Raw genomic sequence first — 20,378 nt, 5'->3', positions numbered from 1 at the left:
GTTAACTTATAATTACAAGCAAAAAGTATTACAATTTTTAATATGATAGATAAAATTGAATCTTTTGATAAAAAATTACAATTTCAGATTTTATCGGTTGAATCTAATAATTTTGTTTGTTTTCCTGTCTTGGAATGAATGTTTAAATGAATTGAATTTTCAAGTAGATAAAAAAGTTTCACAAGTATTTTTAGAACACCTATATTACTTGAAAATAATTCTTTCGGAATATTTTCCGAAAACTAGTAAGGACGATTCCTGGGTTCGGAATATATTTTCCGTGACAGTAAAACCAGTGGGCTTAAGGGATTATGAGAATTTAGTTAATGACTCTGATTTGAAACAAAAATATCAGCCATTAAATGATTTCTGGGCGAGTCTGACTGAGTCCCCAAGGTCTGGTTTTTTTACTTCCGTTTTCCACGACGTATTTATGCGAAGTGGGATTTTTTAAGTATATTGCAACAAAAACAAAATACAGAAATAGACTCCACGCCACGGCAGATATGAAAATACAACTAACCAAAATTGTGCCTGATATAAAAAAAATGTTATTTAAGAACCCAAAATCATCAGTCATTAGGAGCTTTATTTATTTGTATTTTTTTGTTTATTAAATAAATTTAATAACATTTCTTTAATAACATTTTTTATTTTATTATGAATTACACAGCCTAAAAAATAAGCTAAGTGTTCCGCCAAAATTTTCGGATTTGCCAAGTGTTCCGTCGCTGAAAAAGTTTGGGAAACCCTGCACTAATAGATTACAATTTACATTTAAAAAATTCATGCCATTTCCTATTCTATATAATAAAAACGTCACTTAAATTTGCTTATAAAATAGATATAAATGTGCTGCATTGCACAGAAATGGTAGCTGATTTAGGTGTCTTATTTCAAGAGAACTATATATAAAAAATAATATGCAATAACTTTTAGCATGCTTTTCTCGTCCGGTTGCCAAATAATCCAACCGACTTACTTTTAATTGAACATGTCCAAAAAAGATTTCTCACATACATGTACATGAGAGAATATAAATATTATCCATTTTTATTTAAAAAAAATTTTTACAAGGTATGCTGTGGTATGATTCTCTCAAGTCGCGTTGACGTCTCTAGTATACTACTTGAGAAAGCACTTTTTCAAGTTATTGGTAGAGTATGTATTTAAAACCTGGAGACTCTGATAGAATTTCGTTTTTGTGTGCCAACTTATTACTGGTGTTCTATTCATTATTGTGTATATATTTATATAATTGTTCTATATTATGCATGTCTGGGCAAGGTGCATTAGTGTAAAGCTATTATGCCATGCACATGCATTCAAATCAATAAATTATTTTTTTGCAGCAAAATTGTTGTATAGTATGATTGTCTCTTAAACTATACATAACGTAGATTTGTAAACCTATTGATTTCAAAATCCCCACAAATAAAAATCAGGAGCATTGACTGATGATCAAAAATGTACGATCTCTCTTGAAAATTGGTCGAATTAGTTTAATTTTATTAATACTGATTTAAATCCTCGTATAGATGCGCAAATTACTGATCTGTCATTATCATAAATTATTGTGTCATCTGCGCTTACGGTGTTTGAATCTTACATTTTATCGTTGCTTAGGAGCTAAATGTTTAACCTTTCCACAATATGCAAATATTGAACTAGCCTTATGCTTTGATTCCATTTAACCAAAATTTAAGATTTAAGACAACTTATGAATCATCTTATACAACGGCAATATTGACATTTTATCTATTGCATTAATATTAAAAAAATACAGATAAGCGGTCCTTAAATACATATACCACGATTAAAATACCATTGGGTAAATAGCCAGAATTAACAAAGGGATACTTCTTTAACTTTCACCTTCAAACCCCTGGAGAAATATTTCACGGATTATTAAAATCCAATTCCAGTTATTTCCAATTTGAATAATATTAGCGGTAATTAATCCGAAGTTACCTGGCGCCGCCGAAGCAGCAGCAATAGCACCAAGGCTACGTGCCGAGATATAGATTTCACCCTTGCTTAGCTAACTAAACGTGCTTTCGAAACTCTTATTCGTCTAATTTAAAACTTTTAATTAACTCTGATCCTACCCCTTATCGCGCGATGAAGTTTTAACTTCGTTTAAGTGGTTTCAGCCCGTTCTATCGAGCATGCATATGTGCGCCTGCAAAACGTGAAACGATTCATAGATAGTTCTGGACACTGTGTTGACAGTCATTGATTAGTGCCAGCTGCCGAGATTACTCGGACGGCGATTGTGTATGGTCAGAAGGGGGACAAGTATAGGGTCGCTGTTAAACAATTGTGGTCACAATTGGACAATTGCGGGTCAGTGGGACAGGAGTACGTGAGACCCCGGTTTTCGTCTAGAAGGTCTAAGAATAGCCTCGCTCCAGACAGGAGCTCTCAATTTTTCAATGTCATCAATTTCTCTAAGTGTACATATCGATGGCCTTAAGTCTAAATTGACTAACTCCACTTTTGGGCGAACATGACTTAATAGATATTATTTTGTCCTTAGTGTTAAGTTAATAATTATGGGGTTTTACATTTAAAGTATGTACATATATTTGTATTCAATTCAATTTAAAGAGTAAAACTGTTGGCTTCCACTGGTAAAGGGTATGCTAAGCAGGCTGCTATGTATGATCCTATGTCGCCGCGCATAACTTTACATAAGAGACGATCATCATCCCAGATCCCAGGTTATCTTTACTTGGCAGCTTTCCCGGGTTGATATTTATATGGCAATGGAAAGCGTTTTTCTTATCGCTTTATATGGAACGTTTTAAGATCTAAATATATAGCGTCATGAAAAATTGTATTGTATGAAATAATTTGGTGCTGTATTTACATTCATATACTTCTAGACATAACGAGAGATTATAATATTAGATTTATATTACATTAATAGAATCGATTTAAGAGGAATATATTAATGATATATATTGTAATGTATTATATACACGACGATACAGATCATTATATACAGGAAAGTTAAAAAAACGAATATTATTTTAAAAACGGTTAAAAAATATAATGAAGGATGTTTTAATGTCATTGAAAATTCACTTTGCTTATTAATTTATCTTTTAAAATAGGACAGTTCAAGATGCATACCTGTTAAAGTTAAATTAGGCGTTTCAATAAAGACTAACTTATTTCTTAAGCTAAATCTTGTTCTAAAACTTCTTAGGTTGTCTTTGATATTGTATTTATCACAATACTCAACATACAAGTGTCGCATAATAAACTATAAATGAAATACTAATTTAGAGTCGTTCTCGATTTATAAACCAAAATAAAAATTGTTTCGCAGAGTATATAGTTAATGAAAATTGTCTAAAAGGAACCAATTTACTCGATGAGTACATGGTATTTGAGAATCGTGGTTTTTATGTCTAAAATATTTCCATTTATTTACATATATTAGTTTATAAGAGTTAACAATTCTGGTTTTGATCAAAAGTTATATACCTACGAAGCTGGTAAACACAGTTTTTTTTCCATAACGAAAAAAGGGTCGTGCAATAAAGAGGGAAAAGCGCCCAGGGATTATTTTTACGGGCGCGGGAGTGGATAGTAAATCAACTTACCACTAAGTAAGAGCATCCAGGTTGCCAAGGTGGCGGCTGACGGTAACCAAGCGCCAGACAGCCTGCAAATAGGAGTGGCCATCATGTACAGCATCTGTTCTATCTATATATTTTTTAGCCACACGGTATGAGTCTGTGAATAATATGCTTCTTAATTATAGAACTTTTTGCTCGCCTCTAACATTAGTTTAGTTTCACTGCGAGTTCTCACTATATTATATAACTAAACACTTATTCACCACTGAATCAGTCCTTCCGTTGACAAGTTGATCTGAAACAAGAAAACATATATTTTTTAGTAAAAATATAATTCTACCGTTGGTTTTGCATGATTATATAACCGTTTGATTAGATTCGACGTTTGCCAAGTTACCGTTCCTGATCGAGCGTACTTCGAATTGTGCTCCGTTAACTCGGACGGAATTCGGCAAAGGGTTCGTGTTTGCTCCTGCATCTTGGGCGCCTATCTGCTTAGGAATCTATTAAATTATTTATGCTTTCCTGTTCGTACGAAACGGCAGGTATGTAGCTTTGGGAAGTCAGTTTATTTATCGAATTACGCGGTTCCGCCTCGTCTGGCTGTCAGTTTGCGTTATTCCGGTTTGGTAAAACGCGGAAAGTCTTTCATATCCCATCCTATATAACTTCGTTTATATCATGGCATTTTGTCGATCACGTGACGCAGTATAGATATTCTTCTGAGTAAACAGGGTAAATAATTTATTCTTTATATACGGGATAATACATCTTGACGGGATAATACCAAGATTTTTTCGAGGCTTGATATAAGATATAAATAACTAATATGTATATAAGATATTTTATAATGGTATCATTTGAATGCAATAAAATATTGTATTGTATACTCTACTTATACTAAAAAAATCTATATGAGTCAATGCAACAACCAATGTCAAGATTGCTTAATGCCCTATTACTAATACGTTTACTGTAACTAAATTTAGATTTATAATTTACTACCGTATGAAAAAAAATTATTGAAATTATTAATTCAAAATTTATAGAAACTTTTTCTATGGATGCCAGGGGCGTATATTCAGGGTGTGCTAGGTGTGCGGCGCACACCCGCAAAACCATCTAAAATATAAATTTAGAAATTTAGAAAATTTAGGGCATAAAGCGACATCATTTTGCATACAGTAGTATGCAAAATTATAAAATTTTAATATGCAGTGTATAGTATGCATTGGTATTTGTCAGTCGCTCTAAAAGTTTCCGCGCGACCGACACGCTATGTATTACTCATGTGGCGCGCCGACCTTGAGTGCGGCGGCCGACTAAAGTAAATTGTTCCGAGATTTAACGGCTGAAGTCGATCTGTCGGCTGGCAGCGCTCAGTTGTAAAATTGGTCTCGAATTTGGTGCACGTACTTCAAAAACTCTTGCGTCCGTCGCTGCTTTTTTATTACATTATATCACAATAACAGGTCACTCATTTTTATATTTTGGCGTAAAATAGTTTATTATCTTATTTACATATGATCAATACTTAATTTTCTATTCTAGATTATATTTTTTTATTTACCCCAATAATGATGAAGAATACTGTTGAAGATATTTTGAATCCATTGTCAAAAAGAAGTTATGAAATTAAATTGAAGATCATCTAAATTGGCAAACCACGTCCACCTCTTCCCAATTTATTTATGAAGCATAAAGACAATAAATGTGAATATACAAGACATTTTTCATTTTCATCATATGAACGAACTGAGTGGTTAACAGGCTGCGAACTTCGATCTAGATTGTTCTGTTGGCCATGTATACTGTTTTCCAAAGAAAGAAGCGTGTGGAGTAAAAGTGGATTTGCTGACCTTAGTCATCTGATAACGGCACTGAAAAAACACAAAAGAGCGCAGTCACACGTTCAATCGTTTTTTCTCTCTCAAAATGTTTGGAAAACAACGAATTGAAGTCATGATAGACACTCAACGTAAAGCTAATATAAGTCAACATAATGAACATGTTCATAAAAATAGAGAAATATTAAAAGGAATGATTGACGCAGTAGTATATCTAGGAAAACAAGAACAACCTTTTCGAGGCCACGATGAGTCCTGTAATTCACTAAACAAAGGAAATTACCTTGAATTTTTAAATGCACTTCAAGAATACGATTCTGTTTTGGATACTCATTTAAATACTGCAACGGTGTTTCGTGGTACTTCCCCATCCATACAGAATGACATATTTGAAGCGATTGGTGATGTTATTAAAGATCATATTAGGGAGAAGTAAATTCAGCAAATTTTGTCGCTATTATTCTTGACGAAACTTCAGATATAATGACGGACTCACAGCTCTCGACAGTTTTGCGTTTTGTTTATGAAAGTAAAGTTTACGAGCGGTTTATTGGCTTTACAGACGTTAGCTCTGATAAAACAGCCGATGGCTTATTTTGCCACGTTGTAAATATAATTGAAGAATTTCAAATTCAAGAAAAATTAGTTGGACAGACTTATGATGGGGCGAGTGTAATGAGTGGGCATATTAATGGTTTGCAAGCCAAAGTACTCGAAGTTTATCCATTTGCCATTTTTACACACTGCTATGCTCATATGTTGAATTTAACATTGCAACAAGGTCTTTCCAATATAAAAGTGTGCAAATCATTCTTTCAAACTTTAAATGGATTGTCTGCATTCTTTTCGAAATCTTCCAAACGAATAAATGCTTCACAAGAGTTTGTAGGTAGAAGACTTCCTTCTGTTACACCTACAAGATGGAATTACACATCACGGTTAAGTAGCACAGTGCAAAAATACAGAAATGAATTTACGGACTTTTTTCGAGACGTCATGAAAAATTGTGAACTATGGGACCCCGACACTAATAAAAGCACGAGGTTTTCTTAGCTTTTTGGAAGATTTTGAAACAAGAAAACTTCTCCACATATTTTCAAACCTTTTTGGAAAAAACTGATGTGTTATACAACATTTTACAATCCAAATCTTTTGACATATTATATTGCTGTAAGAAAGTTACCGAAATTTTGCAACAACTCAGACATGAACAGGAAAATAATTATGAAACATTATGGGATTCTTATGTAACGGAAGAAAATTATCCAAGACTGAGTAATGATTTGCTTGTTGAAGAATAGCACGCGTTTAGCCAACTATTTAATACAATAGTTGATAATATATGTAAGCAAATTGAAAACCGTTTTTCTTCAATGTCCAAATTGGAATATTTTCACCTTCTGGAAAAAGAAAAATATGAGCAATATAAAGAAAAATTTACAAATGAATTACTTACCAAACTGCAACAATTCTATGGAGCATTATTTGATTATATAAGTTTAAAAAATGAGCTTGCTGTTCTTTATCATTTACCTAAATTTGCAGAGAAATCTGTTCATGAGCTTGTACAATTTATGAACACAAATAATCTTGAGTCAGGTTTTCAGGAAATAGATAAATTAGGCAAACTAATATTAACTCTTCCAAGCAGTACTGCTTCAGCAGAACGTTCATTTTCTGCTCTGAAACGTATTAATACTTGTTATCGAAGTACCCAAGGCCCAGAAAGGCTATGTGGCCTTAGCTTGATTTCAATAGAAAAAGGGATCCTTATGGATATTAAAAAGAAGAGCACTTTTTATGACAGCGTGATAGAAAAATTTATGATTAAAGAAAGAAGATTTTATATATAAATAATTATAATTTTATGTTTATTGGAAATTTGATATTTTTATATAATAATATTTTAGATTAGGTTTGATGTTTATTTATTTATTTATATATGGGAAAAAGCTGTAAGGCAGTTTAGGCATGCCAAAACCTCGGCTAATAAAAATGAAAAAATGTACTTTTTTTTTTAAATTTTTTATAGCACACCCAATATTAACACCCACCGTACGCCACTGATGGATGCATGCACATTTTTTAATCAAATCTTTTGATGTAACTTAACAAGCATTGTCCTAATGCGTTACAACAGGGTAAACACCAAAGCCAGTTTGATCCGCCATATCGTTTCAAAATGGCGTCTATTAAAAAATAAAATAATGGTAAATTCGTAAAAAATCTTAGTAAAGAGGTAAAAAACGTTTAAAATTAGAAATATTTTTTTTTACATTTTTTGGTCATTTATTGTGCTAGTAAAAACATTATTTTCATACACGTTTAATGTAAAATTTAAATCGTATGTAAAATGTTATAGTTTTATAATCGACTGTTGACTACGTCGCTGTTTCCCATAACTTTAAAATATTCGGATATACTGTTTGATTTCAAATAAGTCCCATTTGTTGATTTTTTATCGTATATAGGAGATAGAAGTTGATCATCACAAATTAGGTTTTCTTAGATTTTCCGTATCTCAAATAATCTCATATTGTGATGATTAATTCAAATAGAGCAGGTCGTACATATTATATATAAAAATATATATTTAATAATGCGCTACTACATAGCTATAGCTCATAGAGAATATCATACAATAATACAATTAAAAAAATAATTATGTCACTTGGTATCACTGTCGTGTAAAAATAAAATCTATTAAATACAATCACATCTCAACCATTAGTAGATTATCTCTCGCAACTCCAGCTTTATATTGTAGCTCGACCGATAAACCGCACGTCAATATATCATAGTCGTCATTTGACGCGTTCGTTCCCATTCTTTTTTCGTGCGCTTATGTTGGCAACACGTACTACCGCCGGCCGCCGTAATGGTCGTCCGCCTGCGCGGTCGACCTCTCGTATGCGGAAATCAAAATGAATAATTGAGTCCGCCGGCAACAAAGTTGATTTGGCCGTGCTGGAATAGGGGGATAGGGTTGATATTGTATTCCCGGACCGTACAAAAAAATCAACAACAAAAAAAAACATCATGGTAATTAATATTGTTTTGCTAATTGGGACGATAAACGCGCTCTTGCGGTTAAAAACAAATTGCTGTGTGGTAAACAAGCTAATTTTCAAACGCATTATCGACTCAATGGCTCGGAACGGTTCGAATGCGGCAGGCAATTTGGCGCTAATGTCTGAAATGATTTCATCTGAGTATTATTATTATTATAATTGAACTGTAGGGTCGAACAATGTTGCAAGCGCCATTTTACAAGAGATACAAAAACTGAATAGCATTTCTCTTTTTAATATTTATATTATGTAATTAGTACATTATCATGTAATTAGTATCGTTATTGGATTTAAGATATTAAAATTAAAACTTTCCTTTCTGGAGGCTCTGTCTATCTAATCTAATTACAGGAAAAATATTAAAGGAACTTCCAGATAGTTCACATTTATCTTCAACTCCTCTTTGAGACTAATACTATCTAGCTCAATGGAACACTGCGAAGGATGTAATGATACCAAAACCGGCAAAGGATTCATAAGACCTAAAATCATATAGGCCAATAAATTTCCTGCCCATATTATCAAAAGTTTTCGAAAAACTGTTGCTCAGAAGAATTGGACTTAATTTTCAGAGAAAAAATTTAGTTTCTTCAGGCACACAGTATAATATATAATAAAACCCGATACCTTTCGATTATGAACATATATCGGATATGATCATATTTAAAAAAATGTATGTGAGTACGAATATGTAATGGCGATGTGCTCATTTGCGGTATCCGCTTCCTTAACTTGTTAATCGGGCTCCCTTTAAATTCGCACTTACATCCGTATCACTTTCCCATGTTACTATTAGATTTCATAGGTAATTGCTGCCATGCGCTTTCTGTAGTGATGTTTAAATTGTATCGCCGCATTAATATGGTAATATATGTATATTGTGCCCGTATGAAATACCCTTGGTGAAAATGGTTTAAGATATTCATGATCGAGTTACAAACTCTCATGTCTACTATGCTTTCTTAGAAAATGCTTTGTTACAAAATTTCAAAAGATCTTTTCATGTAAGTATTTCATTCTAGTGTATAATAAACCAATCCCGAATATACTTGAATTCTAAAAGTAAAAATAAAAATATTTCTTTCGATAATAGTTTTCTTGATAATTTCATGACATTGTTTTTTTCTGAGCCTGATTTGCTTCCCAATTTCATTTTGAAGGATTGCAAAGTCACTGCTCCACTAAAACGTATTTTTCATCTAATTCTTAAGATCATTTCATGATCTTGATAAATTGTGCATAAAAAACTATAGATCAGTCTCAGTGTGGTCAGCTCCTGCTAAATTATTTGAAATAATTATCAATAGATACTTCTTCAATCACCTTTGGCAAGTTTTTTCAGACTAACAGTATGGGTTTCGTACCGTTTGTTTCACTGTTACTAAGTTTCCGTCTTTCAGCAAAATAGTTACAAAATCTCGACGCGGGAATACAAGTAGATGTTGTGTATACGAATTTTGAAAAAGCCTTCGACAAGGTTTGTCATGAGTTATTATTTAAAAAAATTGCTCGTATGATTTAACACAGTTATTCTCGAGTTATTTGAGTGATCGTGAACTGTGGTGACCGATTGTCGAAAGAATATTTACCCCTTCTGGAGTTCCTCAAGGGTTCAACCTGATCCCTCTACTCTTCACATTTTTATTAATGACATATATACGGCAGTTACAAATTGAAGTTTTTTCTGTATGCAGATGATTTAAAATTGTTTAGATGCATTCGATCTGTTGCGAACTCCTCTCTACAGAGTGATTTAGATTATTTATGGAGATAGGCTTTCGTCAACCGTATGCCCTTTAGTGTTGGAAAGTGCAATATTGTATCATTTTATTGATATTGTTCGCTATCAGATCACCTACGATCTCAGTAGAAACGTTCTAGCTAGAGAAACTTCCACTAAATATCTCGGAATCACTTTTGGGAGCAAGTGGAGGTTTTCTCTACACGTATACGACATCTGCGAAAAATCTTCCAAAATGTTTGGCTTTTGGAGAAATCTTTATAGGAAAATATTCGGTTATTATTCGTTTTTGTATCATAGGGTCTTTTTTTAAGAGGCTGGGATATGATTTGATAAGTTCTCACAGAAAGTTGTATGTCGCTAAGCATTTCTTTAACTACTGAAATGTTTTGTTGACGATTTTTGAGAAATTCCAGTCTTCGAGAATCACGATTGCGCCTCTTCTGATGTCCGTTAGAGCCAAGACGTTTGCACTAGTCGATTCGCCTATGGCTGTCGCCATCTGGCTTCTTAATGCGCTGGCATTGCACATTGTTCTATTTAATGTCAGCTACGAGGAGCTGGGCCGGTTCGTATAATTTAATTGTAATATTTTGTGATTTTTTACATTTATTACATTTTTTATGTATTGTAACTACATTATGTATTGTCTTTTGATTATCGTGACCAATTAGCCTAACCTGTTATGTCACAATGGTCTTAATTTAATTTGAATAAATTAATTGCCCATAAAGTTCATTCATCATTAAACGCCTAATGAGTTCATCCATAAGTTTTGCACTAATTTCTTCTTAATCTTATCGTTTTCTTGTTTTAAATTTATAACACAAATTTGCCTCTTTATAACGTCAATGTGATAAACAAGTTGGGTTTGAATTTCAGCAGTGGTTTCTCCTTTCCACGTATGAGACTAATGTTACGAAATCCACCATATTCCCCTTACTCCTCTAGGGAACTTGTTTCTCCACTAATTGAAAATGACTCTGAGGACATTATGGAAAATGTAACCGCCAAATTAAAAACAGTTTTTTTTACCTGTTTTTAGAACGTTTCAATGGAGATTATTTTAAATATTTTTTTGTCTCAAATTACTGTACATTTTAATTCAAATCTTAACCTTTTAAATGTAATTATTTTTGTTTGATGCATGTAACAGGAAAAACTAATTAGGGTGTCTATTGTTGATTCATTGGGCTCACCAGTTTGAGCTTCAAATATGGATGGAAAGCTACGTATTGAAATTGCCAGGTTTATCGATTTCGCTTTTATGTTACTGAAATGTTGTTCAGCAAAAAATCATAAAATTTGTACACACTCCGTGAGACAAATTAGACAGTAGTGTGTTTGACGTTGTAAACATTCCTTAGGGATTACTACGTGTCTCGAAACTTGTTCACATTGTTCATCCTCAAAGGTGGAATTTCGTGAAATTTCGTGAATTTTTCATCAGTTGGACTTGTCTCGTACGACCGAAGTGTCTCTCATACGTTATCACCGTCCGCTTCGTCCATCTCTCTTGAAATATGTACGACAGGTTTTTTTTGCTTTTTGAGAAATTGTATCCGAAAGTAAATTGTGAACACTTCGAAAATTATACAAACACATATATTTGCGGAAGCTTTTCGGATATCGCAGAGCATATGTGCGTCAGAAATTTATTGCTCCGAATCAATGTACATCAAAATACAGCTATGTTATTTACATACATAAATCAACCTAAATGAAAATTCTGAAAGATAAAAATAAAGTTTCAACCAGTGTGATAAGTTTCTCCAGCGTCTTGGTACACAAAGCTCACTTAATTTTACGCCGTTTTATTGTTTTCCTCCGGAAAGCTAATAGGTGTTTGAAAATTGAAAAGTTGGTAATCGATCACCGAGAAGTTTCATAATTTCTAGGAAAATTCATTAAGCTTTTGAGGCTTCTGTTGCGAAACTTCAGGCGTCATTTATCGAGCTTTTTAAGATTGCTCATCACAATATACATATGCAATTTTTAATTATTTTAAGCGTATTCCTTTTTAGTATATGAATAAGCAAATTTATTTGCCATCAAGTTACTTAAAATATATTAGTTTGGTTTAAGTTTTAGTTAAAACATATATGTATTATATATATTAATTAATGTTTTTTTTATATTATATAATTCACTGATTATGTTATACTTAATTACATTCGATGCTTTTATATTATACTTTTTATAATAAAAAAAACATAGATGCAATTTTTTAGCAATCCATTTATACTCTAGTAATTTCAAAAACTTGTTCAGCATATTATTTGTATCAATATACTCTGTGGCATATATTACAATTTCAATCGATTACCTTAACCTTACGGGTGAATATCAAGGTGATTATTTTAAAACAATTATGCACATCATAATTAGGATTCATCGCTCCGTTATTATCTTTGTGTAAGAAAAAAATCTTTATTGATTAAATCATTCTATATAATCCATATCAAAAAATAATTAAAACATGTATCCGAATTACATGCTCTAACCTAATTAAGACAACACAAACATACAACATATCAACGACGTTAAAATTAATACCAGGATCTTCACTTTGATCCCGGCGACCTTTCGACACTGTCAGGGTTAAGGGGTGTGCGTGTATAAATATTTAATACGACTGTAACGCTGTTTGGCACCGGTGCCAGTATCCAGGGAAAGGTTGTGTGTTGCGACTAGGAAACTTTTGTAACAAAAGCCGACCGGCTTCATTATGGAAAGCGAACCAAAATCAGGCTCAACGTTCCGTGAACGAGTTCGCCCCGAAGGTGAATTTGAATTTATGAATACTTGCGCACATATGTGTGTGGATAATGTGGATGTATCTATACGTACTGCTGATATACACGATCGCTATTTTGAGCACCGTGTTCAACATTGTTGCAATGTGCAGTTAATTGCGCGAGACTCGGAGGCTACGTGTTAGGTAGGGGATCAGGAATGATCCAGTGTCTGACGTTGGGTTTAATCCTGCGAGTTTGATGGGACGTATATACATATATTCAAAGTGTGGAAAATTAAAATGTTGTAAGGCTTTATGTCACATTTTTTAAAAAGAAATCGTTGATTGCATAGAAATTATGATAAATGTTTCAAATCCACATTAAAACACGTAAACTTGAAGTGTAGCTCAGTCTACAAACTGTGATAAATTGATAATGCGCCGTATACTAAAAAGAGTAACTATCTATCTAAGTACAATAGTTAGTATAAGCAATAGAGTTATATTTTAGTATATGTAAATAATGCAGTTTTAGTATAATATCTGAATTTTATAATCAAGAAATTATCCCAAAGGTGAAGTAATTACACTAAGAACATTTCTTGTTTATTATTAATAATAAAGTTTAGTGCAGAGTGGTCTATATTGTATATATGTATACCATTTTAGAAGCTGATATTTTGATACAGAGGCTTACATATAAAATATAAAATATTTCTACAAAATTATGGATATATATTTTTATATAGAATATAAGTTTAGTTATTTTCGTAGCTTTCGGTATCCAAAAAGAAAAAGCTAAAAAGCAGTGCGTTAAAATTGTATAAATAAATAATAGCAGTTGCTTAATTTTTTAGACCTCTCTCATATCTGTCAATCACAAAAAATGAGATTTGCAAGCAGTGCAAAATGTAATAATAAAATATAATATGTAATAATATAATATAATATAACAATCTGTAAAAACATATAGCAGCTATTTTTTTATGTACGTAGATCAAACCACTCATTAGTTTTTTATCGTATTTTTAATATTTTACTTTGCCAAAATATTTAAAAAATGTTTTTAGTCACCTTTATAGATTGATTGTTATGGACCTAGTATATATTTGATTTATTAAATTTCAGTTAATGTTGGATATGTATTTTTAGATTTGTAGACTAGAAAAACAATATTTTTCTGTTTATAATCGCTACAAAATATGTTTTTTATTAAAAAATATTATATGTGTTCTAAAAGTGATTCATTTTGACACTGATTTTGACGCTATCATTTTAATTAATACTTTTTAATAATACACTGGAACCTCAGTTTACCAGAACAATTCGATCCGGTAATGTTAATAAATGTTTCCGCTACAAGAAAAAGTGACGCAATAGCTATTGTTACTATTGCAAGACATCACTCCTTTATTTATTTTTTGCTCGTATTACGAAACACTATTAAACCAAGTTACTCGCAATCCGAGGATTTAGTGAAGGCACCCCGACAAAGCCGCGCAGGACAATCCCGCGCCGACTAAGCCGCGCAAAGTCAAAACAAAACTCATTTTATAACATGGTTTTTATTTATTAATAATTACAAATATATATAGGAAAAGAGAGGCGTCTCGCTACCGCTCGCGCCGACTTTCACTGTAGAACCAAACAACCTAACCTTTTTTTAATGATATTGTATTGATTTATTTTCATTTCGGTATATTTTGTAACTGTCCAGCATCATCCAATCTATGACTAACTGTTCAAAAAGCGAATCACTAGTGATAGAGCTGTCCACAAAACAAAATAATTAGAATTAAAAAAATCATTTTCTTTAATTTTATTCAATTTTATAATTTTGATTTGCGCGGCAATGTCGGGGTTGTATTGCGCGGGATTGTCTTGCGCGGCTATGTCGGGGCGGAATTGTCCGGCGCGGCTTTGTCGGGTCCCCTTTACTGAATATTGTTTCAAAAAAAAATTATTGAATTTTTTGTTTACGATGTATAAAAATGTTATTATACATATTTATATTCTATATTATAAAAGAGTATTTTATCAAAGTAAAAATGTTGAAAAACACATAATATGTAAAAAATGTATTGACAAAGCAAAATTTGGCCTGTATTTTTACATATCAATCGAGTTTTCGTATCTGTGGCTAACAAAGAACGTAGAAAATCTATTTTATTAATAAAATTAAAATAATGTGTTTGGCAGCATTATAACAGGGAATCTAGCCGGGAACTCTAGAATGTTATCCGGACCCTTGGAAAATTGTTTGCGCTGTACTAATTCGTCACATCGAGGGGAGAAAGGCCGAAAAACTTTTACGGCACGATATTTTCCACCATGTAATATCATGTTTGGCTTAGCCGGCATGCGTATTAAATTGCCATGTACAATATTCATATGAAACGTCGGTGAATTTGCAGAGTGCTTTAGCCCCAAAAATTTCGACTCGCCTCGTGTGCTTTGCAAATATGAACATTGAAGAATTTAATTAAAACGCCGTGCGCCAGCTCCAGTGTATACGAATCAAAGTTCTCATACACTCGAATACTGTATCAGGTTGCTGCATAAGTCAAACATTTTTGTACAGTAAAATCCAATAATATTTTTTAATTTGGTTAGTTTCCAACATATAGTATATGCCGACACTTGTTATGCTTTTTCGTTCGACTATTAATCGTGAGTATATCTTGGCAACTGTATAATAAATAAATAAATATTTTTCTATTTAAACTGTTTTTTCCTATTCATCTTGTAGGATATCAGGCTGAAAGTGATGCATTCATAGCGGTAAAAATATTTAGAAGTACCTTTTTCCAATGTGTTTATATAGATTTATTTTTTCCGTAAGGTTGATTTTTATTACGACGGCAATTCCAGTTTCTTTTACGTTAAAACGTCGGTGTGTTGTATATTTGATTCATTTTTGGTTAAAAAATATCAAAGAAATGGTAAACATTCTTTCGAAAAAATTCACTCAGTTCAAGCAGCTGATATTCCTTATTGATGAAATCACAAGGACTACCTTTGAATATTTTTTAATGAAAAGGCGTATATAATGTTCTATGTTCTTAATCATAAATATTGCGATTACATCTCAATGAAATATTTTACCAATTCGATTTTAAGCATATTTTCGTATCAATTTTATTTATCTTTCGCTTATTTTTTTTAAAGTAATTCTCTATGAGCTAAGGTACTATTAAAGAATTTTCAATACTTAATATGTATGATCTAATTAGATCTTAATTTATCATCACGATATTAAACATGATATGCGATTTAAATTATATTAAAATAATAATCGCTAATTCCGACCTCCCAGACACGAAATAAATTGTAAAACACTAAGGTCCATATGAGAAAATTAAACCCAGGTATTTCAGGTTATAACAGTCAGTTATACATCTCGTCTATCGTGCTGGTCGTCATAAAGTTTTGTTGAAATCAAATACTGAATTGCGCCTTTATTCAAAGTTTTCGATGAAGAATATAATAAAAATACGCCATTGGCTTAAAAAGTCTTTTCCAATAAAATTATTATTTAATGTGTTCAGAGTAAATTGCTAATAAATTATAATGAAATAAAAATATTCGAATTCGCAAATAACAACCTGTGTATAAGATATATATAATACTTAATATGTGATATGTCGTATTATGGAAATTATACTATGTTAGTTTCATATAATGAAAATTTATTAATTTGTGTAACCTGTTAGGTCATGATGGTCAAATTAAAAAATATATATGTATATAATAAACACGATGATCCGTGGATTACGCGTGGTGTTAAGTAATGACTATTTTATTAATGGCTTATTGATTCCCTAGCTATTTCAACATTTTTTTTGTTGATGTCATGTCGACATATGTATGTATTACTAAAAATAATTAATTTATTTGAATATACGTTTATTATGCTTATGTGTCTTAGGCGATTGGAATATTTCTGTTAATATATATTAGTATGTACTCTCCTTTACTACTACTAATAATAATATATTAAAAAATAATATTTTTTATACTTTACTAGTACTATTCAGTAATACAATAAAATACACCTGAACGCTCGCTCAAGCATATCGGATATATCAATTTCCGATTGCATCAGCTCAAATGCATTTTTCACACTTTTTTGTCCCAACGTCCGGACAACAGACAATTTCGATCGGGCAGCTTCCCTTCTTTTTCCGGTCCATTTTTATGATATGTGGACGTGTCATAGGGTGGAACGAAAATGGGTATTAGAGGGCGGCAGTAAATCGCGGTGGTGGCCCATCATTCATAAAGTGGATATACATATAATATGTAGGGAAAATCAAAACTTCCGCATCACTACCTGTCTACCTGTCGCGCTCAAAACGACAATTGTAAAAAAGGAAAAGAAACTGCCACCCCTAGGATTAATGAAGCAGTATCAGTATGTATAAAAAAGTATGTGTATACATATTATATATCTAAAACTAGCCTTTCTGAAATTACACTCATAATAAATTGCATTACTAATTTATTTTTAATTCAAGTGTATATAAAAAATATGTACACGAATTTTATGATAATTTTATTGAAAGGTTTCTCTGACCCAAAAATGATTCTAAATCTTCTTCATTGTTTTTCGATGTATATCGAGGACGTGAAAAGGGTTCGAAGCATTTAGATACTTTATATTAAATATATATAAATACCCTTGAAGAATTTATATATATTATATTGTATATAGAATATACATATGTCTATGATAGTATGTCATTTTTTGTGAACTAAAAACATTCGTAAAGCGAATTCTATTAGCATTTATAAAAACAGAATATTCTATTTTATTCTATGGTGCATAAAAGTAGCTGTAACATTTTAGTATCTTTGCGATGAGTATATACTGAGTTTAAGATAAAGTTTTATGAGTTCGTAGTTACGTTTGAAATAAAATTAGATGAAACGTATTAACTTGAAGATCAAGTAATTTTCTAATAATAGTTATATTTTATAGTATAATTTAATAATACCATCCTGGCTGAATGATGCAATATATAAATGCTTTGCTTGTGGTATGACACTCTTAAAATCGATTATTACTATGAGTGAAATTGAAGTTTAATGTATTTATAAATTTGCCATTTCTCGAGAATGAGAATCATTATTACCTTTCAATTTTCTTTCTTGAATAATTTTGCCACAAAAAATGTGTAATGTAATAATACAATATTTTATTGTAGATAACTTTATATATGTTTATTGTATTTATTTGTGTAATATTGTTTTGACATATATTTATTAAATGATATTATTCATAGTAATTAAAATATAAAATAAATTGAAGGATAATACATTTTTTATCAATAATTTAAGGTTCATTATTACATATTGATTGCTTTTTAAAAAACATACATTGTCATAGGTTATTGTTAATGCTATTGTTAATTGTCAGACCTCGGTTGCTCAGATGATTTAACTCGGTTATTTGACCTGGGCCCTTTGCTTTTTACTGTATTTAATTCATGACATGAATACGGCTGTTACAAATACAAATTTTCTTTTGTATGCAGATGATTTGAAATTCTGTAAATGAATTCGATCTGTTCTCTATGGAGATGGGCTTCGGTGAAAAATTGTTTTTCCTTTATTATCACCTATAAATAAAAAAAATGAACACAGCGTCCATAATTCTGTCAAATTCTATAAAATATCTTCAAAATTTTATATTAGTTTCGAGAACCAGAATCACTAGTTGTATTGTGTCATACATTTCCTTTGAACATGATATTTTCATTTTCTATTTTGCTTTCTTATGTACTGAAAATGTTGGGATGAGTAATTCCAAGAAATTCGCGGTACCCTGAAATTATTCTTATCCTGCAATCTATGGAAGCGGACTACTGTGCAATGACTACAATGAATATGGTTCATATATATGTTCAAGTATGTACTTACGAATGTACATTAGAGAACGAATGCCTCGGCGCCACAGCCGAACAGACCTGTGCTCCCCGGGGAGTTTTTTTCCCTGGATCCGTCTCTTAAATAAGCCGATCCGGGGAATTTGTATAAATATTTATGGACATGGATAGAATAAGAGAAGAGAGAGGGAGAGAGAGAAGGGAGGTGACATCAATCGGCGGTAGGATTACGCACCGGTTCGGTCAGCTTCCGAGTCGTTATTACCTCCGCCGGCAAACTCTTAATGAATTGCGTTAAATAATTATTCGCCATGCGAAACTGGCAGCCCGAAACGGGGCACGACGTGACGGGGCTTTGTTTACCCCGGCCCCGTCGCTAACAGGGTTATGAAAATTAATTGAACGCCATTAAACAAACACAACGACGGGAGCGTTCGCTTCGTATTATATTTTTTTTGTTGTTGTTTCGCGCAGGGACAAAAGTGTGACAACGTCGAATTTCCCGACGGAAAATTTTGACGCTTCTCACGACTGATGGCCAGGATGGGGCGATGATTAATCAGTTTCGAATGAAAAATGTAAATCTTGACGAGTGTTGTATTACGGGATCGAGGGACTCTGGTGGCAGAGGTGACTGTGAAGTGCTCGTGATTTCAATTCAATATCGATTCAACTCATTACTTAAAGTACGGAAATAACTACAATTAATTGGTTAAATTGTACCGTGTCTTACACCGATAAAAAGTATATATTTAACCATATAAAAATAACGTAGAAAGTTGAACTCATACTGTATAGCGGAACAACGGTTTTAAAACTGTGGGCGCGAGCTAGTTCAAAAGGGGGCGTGAAAAGTTAAACTTTTAGCCCAATCCAATTTTTTTGGGATATTCTGCATCATCTGCTATTAAATCAAAATATCAACCCCGTTTTATAGTGAAAAAGTAACTGAGTAGTTCTTTCATAAATAATGAAAAGATTTATTCAGAATAATACATTTTATGTTAAAATTAATTTTAAATGTAACATAATAAATTACGTTTGTAAATGTTACACTATTTCTAAATAATATATAAACGTTTTCATCAGAAAGTATTCGCTGATACATTTAAGAAATATTCATTTTAAAGTCAAAGTTTTCCGTCATTTTCACATGCTAAAAAGCTGGCTTTAAAAAGCAACAAGGGTTAGGGATCATAAAAAACGTGCACAATCATTCATTCAAGGGCTTAGTAACGGCCAACGATAAAAATGACGAATAACATAAATATTTTGCATTCAGATATTATACATATCAGACCATATATTTCGTCGTGTAAGGGGTGATTAATTCAGGCTGTGACTTTGTATCCCAAGAAGATATTTTCCCTGACAGTCTGTCAGATTGCTCATCGCTATACAGCGCTCCTGCTACTCCAATTATCTCGGCAGGATGGCATGGACTTGGATGAACAGCTTCAAATTGCCACGGTTAAATTACGTCGCTGTTTGCTCGCCAATGTCA

At 32.2% G+C, this 20,378-nt stretch overlaps 2 protein-coding genes across 2 annotated transcripts in view; one reads left to right on the top strand and one right to left on the bottom strand.

Moving 5' to 3' along the window:
- The window catches only part of LOC148231954 (coiled-coil domain-containing protein 174), a 104,976-nt gene that overhangs the window by 27,250 nt on the left and 57,348 nt on the right, over nucleotides 1–20,378 (top strand). The gene's annotated exons all lie outside the window — the stretch shown is intronic.
- Nucleotides 1–20,378, bottom strand: part of LOC148231955 (uncharacterized) — a 53,162-nt gene that overhangs the window by 23,845 nt on the left and 8,939 nt on the right. The window contains exon 2 of the mRNA XM_088193462.1: nucleotides 3,615–3,885. Coding sequence (XP_088049588.1) covers nucleotides 3,615–3,708 — 94 coding nt within the window. The 5' untranslated portion in view covers nucleotides 3,709–3,885. The remainder of the gene's footprint in view (nucleotides 1–3,614; nucleotides 3,886–20,378) is intronic.

Source organism: Plectrocnemia conspersa, unplaced genomic scaffold (assembly GCF_051122295.1).
Source record: "Plectrocnemia conspersa isolate PC_06_02 unplaced genomic scaffold, ASM5112229v1 ptg000009l, whole genome shotgun sequence".
Lineage (NCBI taxonomy): Eukaryota > Metazoa > Arthropoda > Insecta > Trichoptera > Polycentropodidae > Plectrocnemia > Plectrocnemia conspersa.
This window is presented reverse-complemented; position numbering and strand designations above follow the sequence as displayed.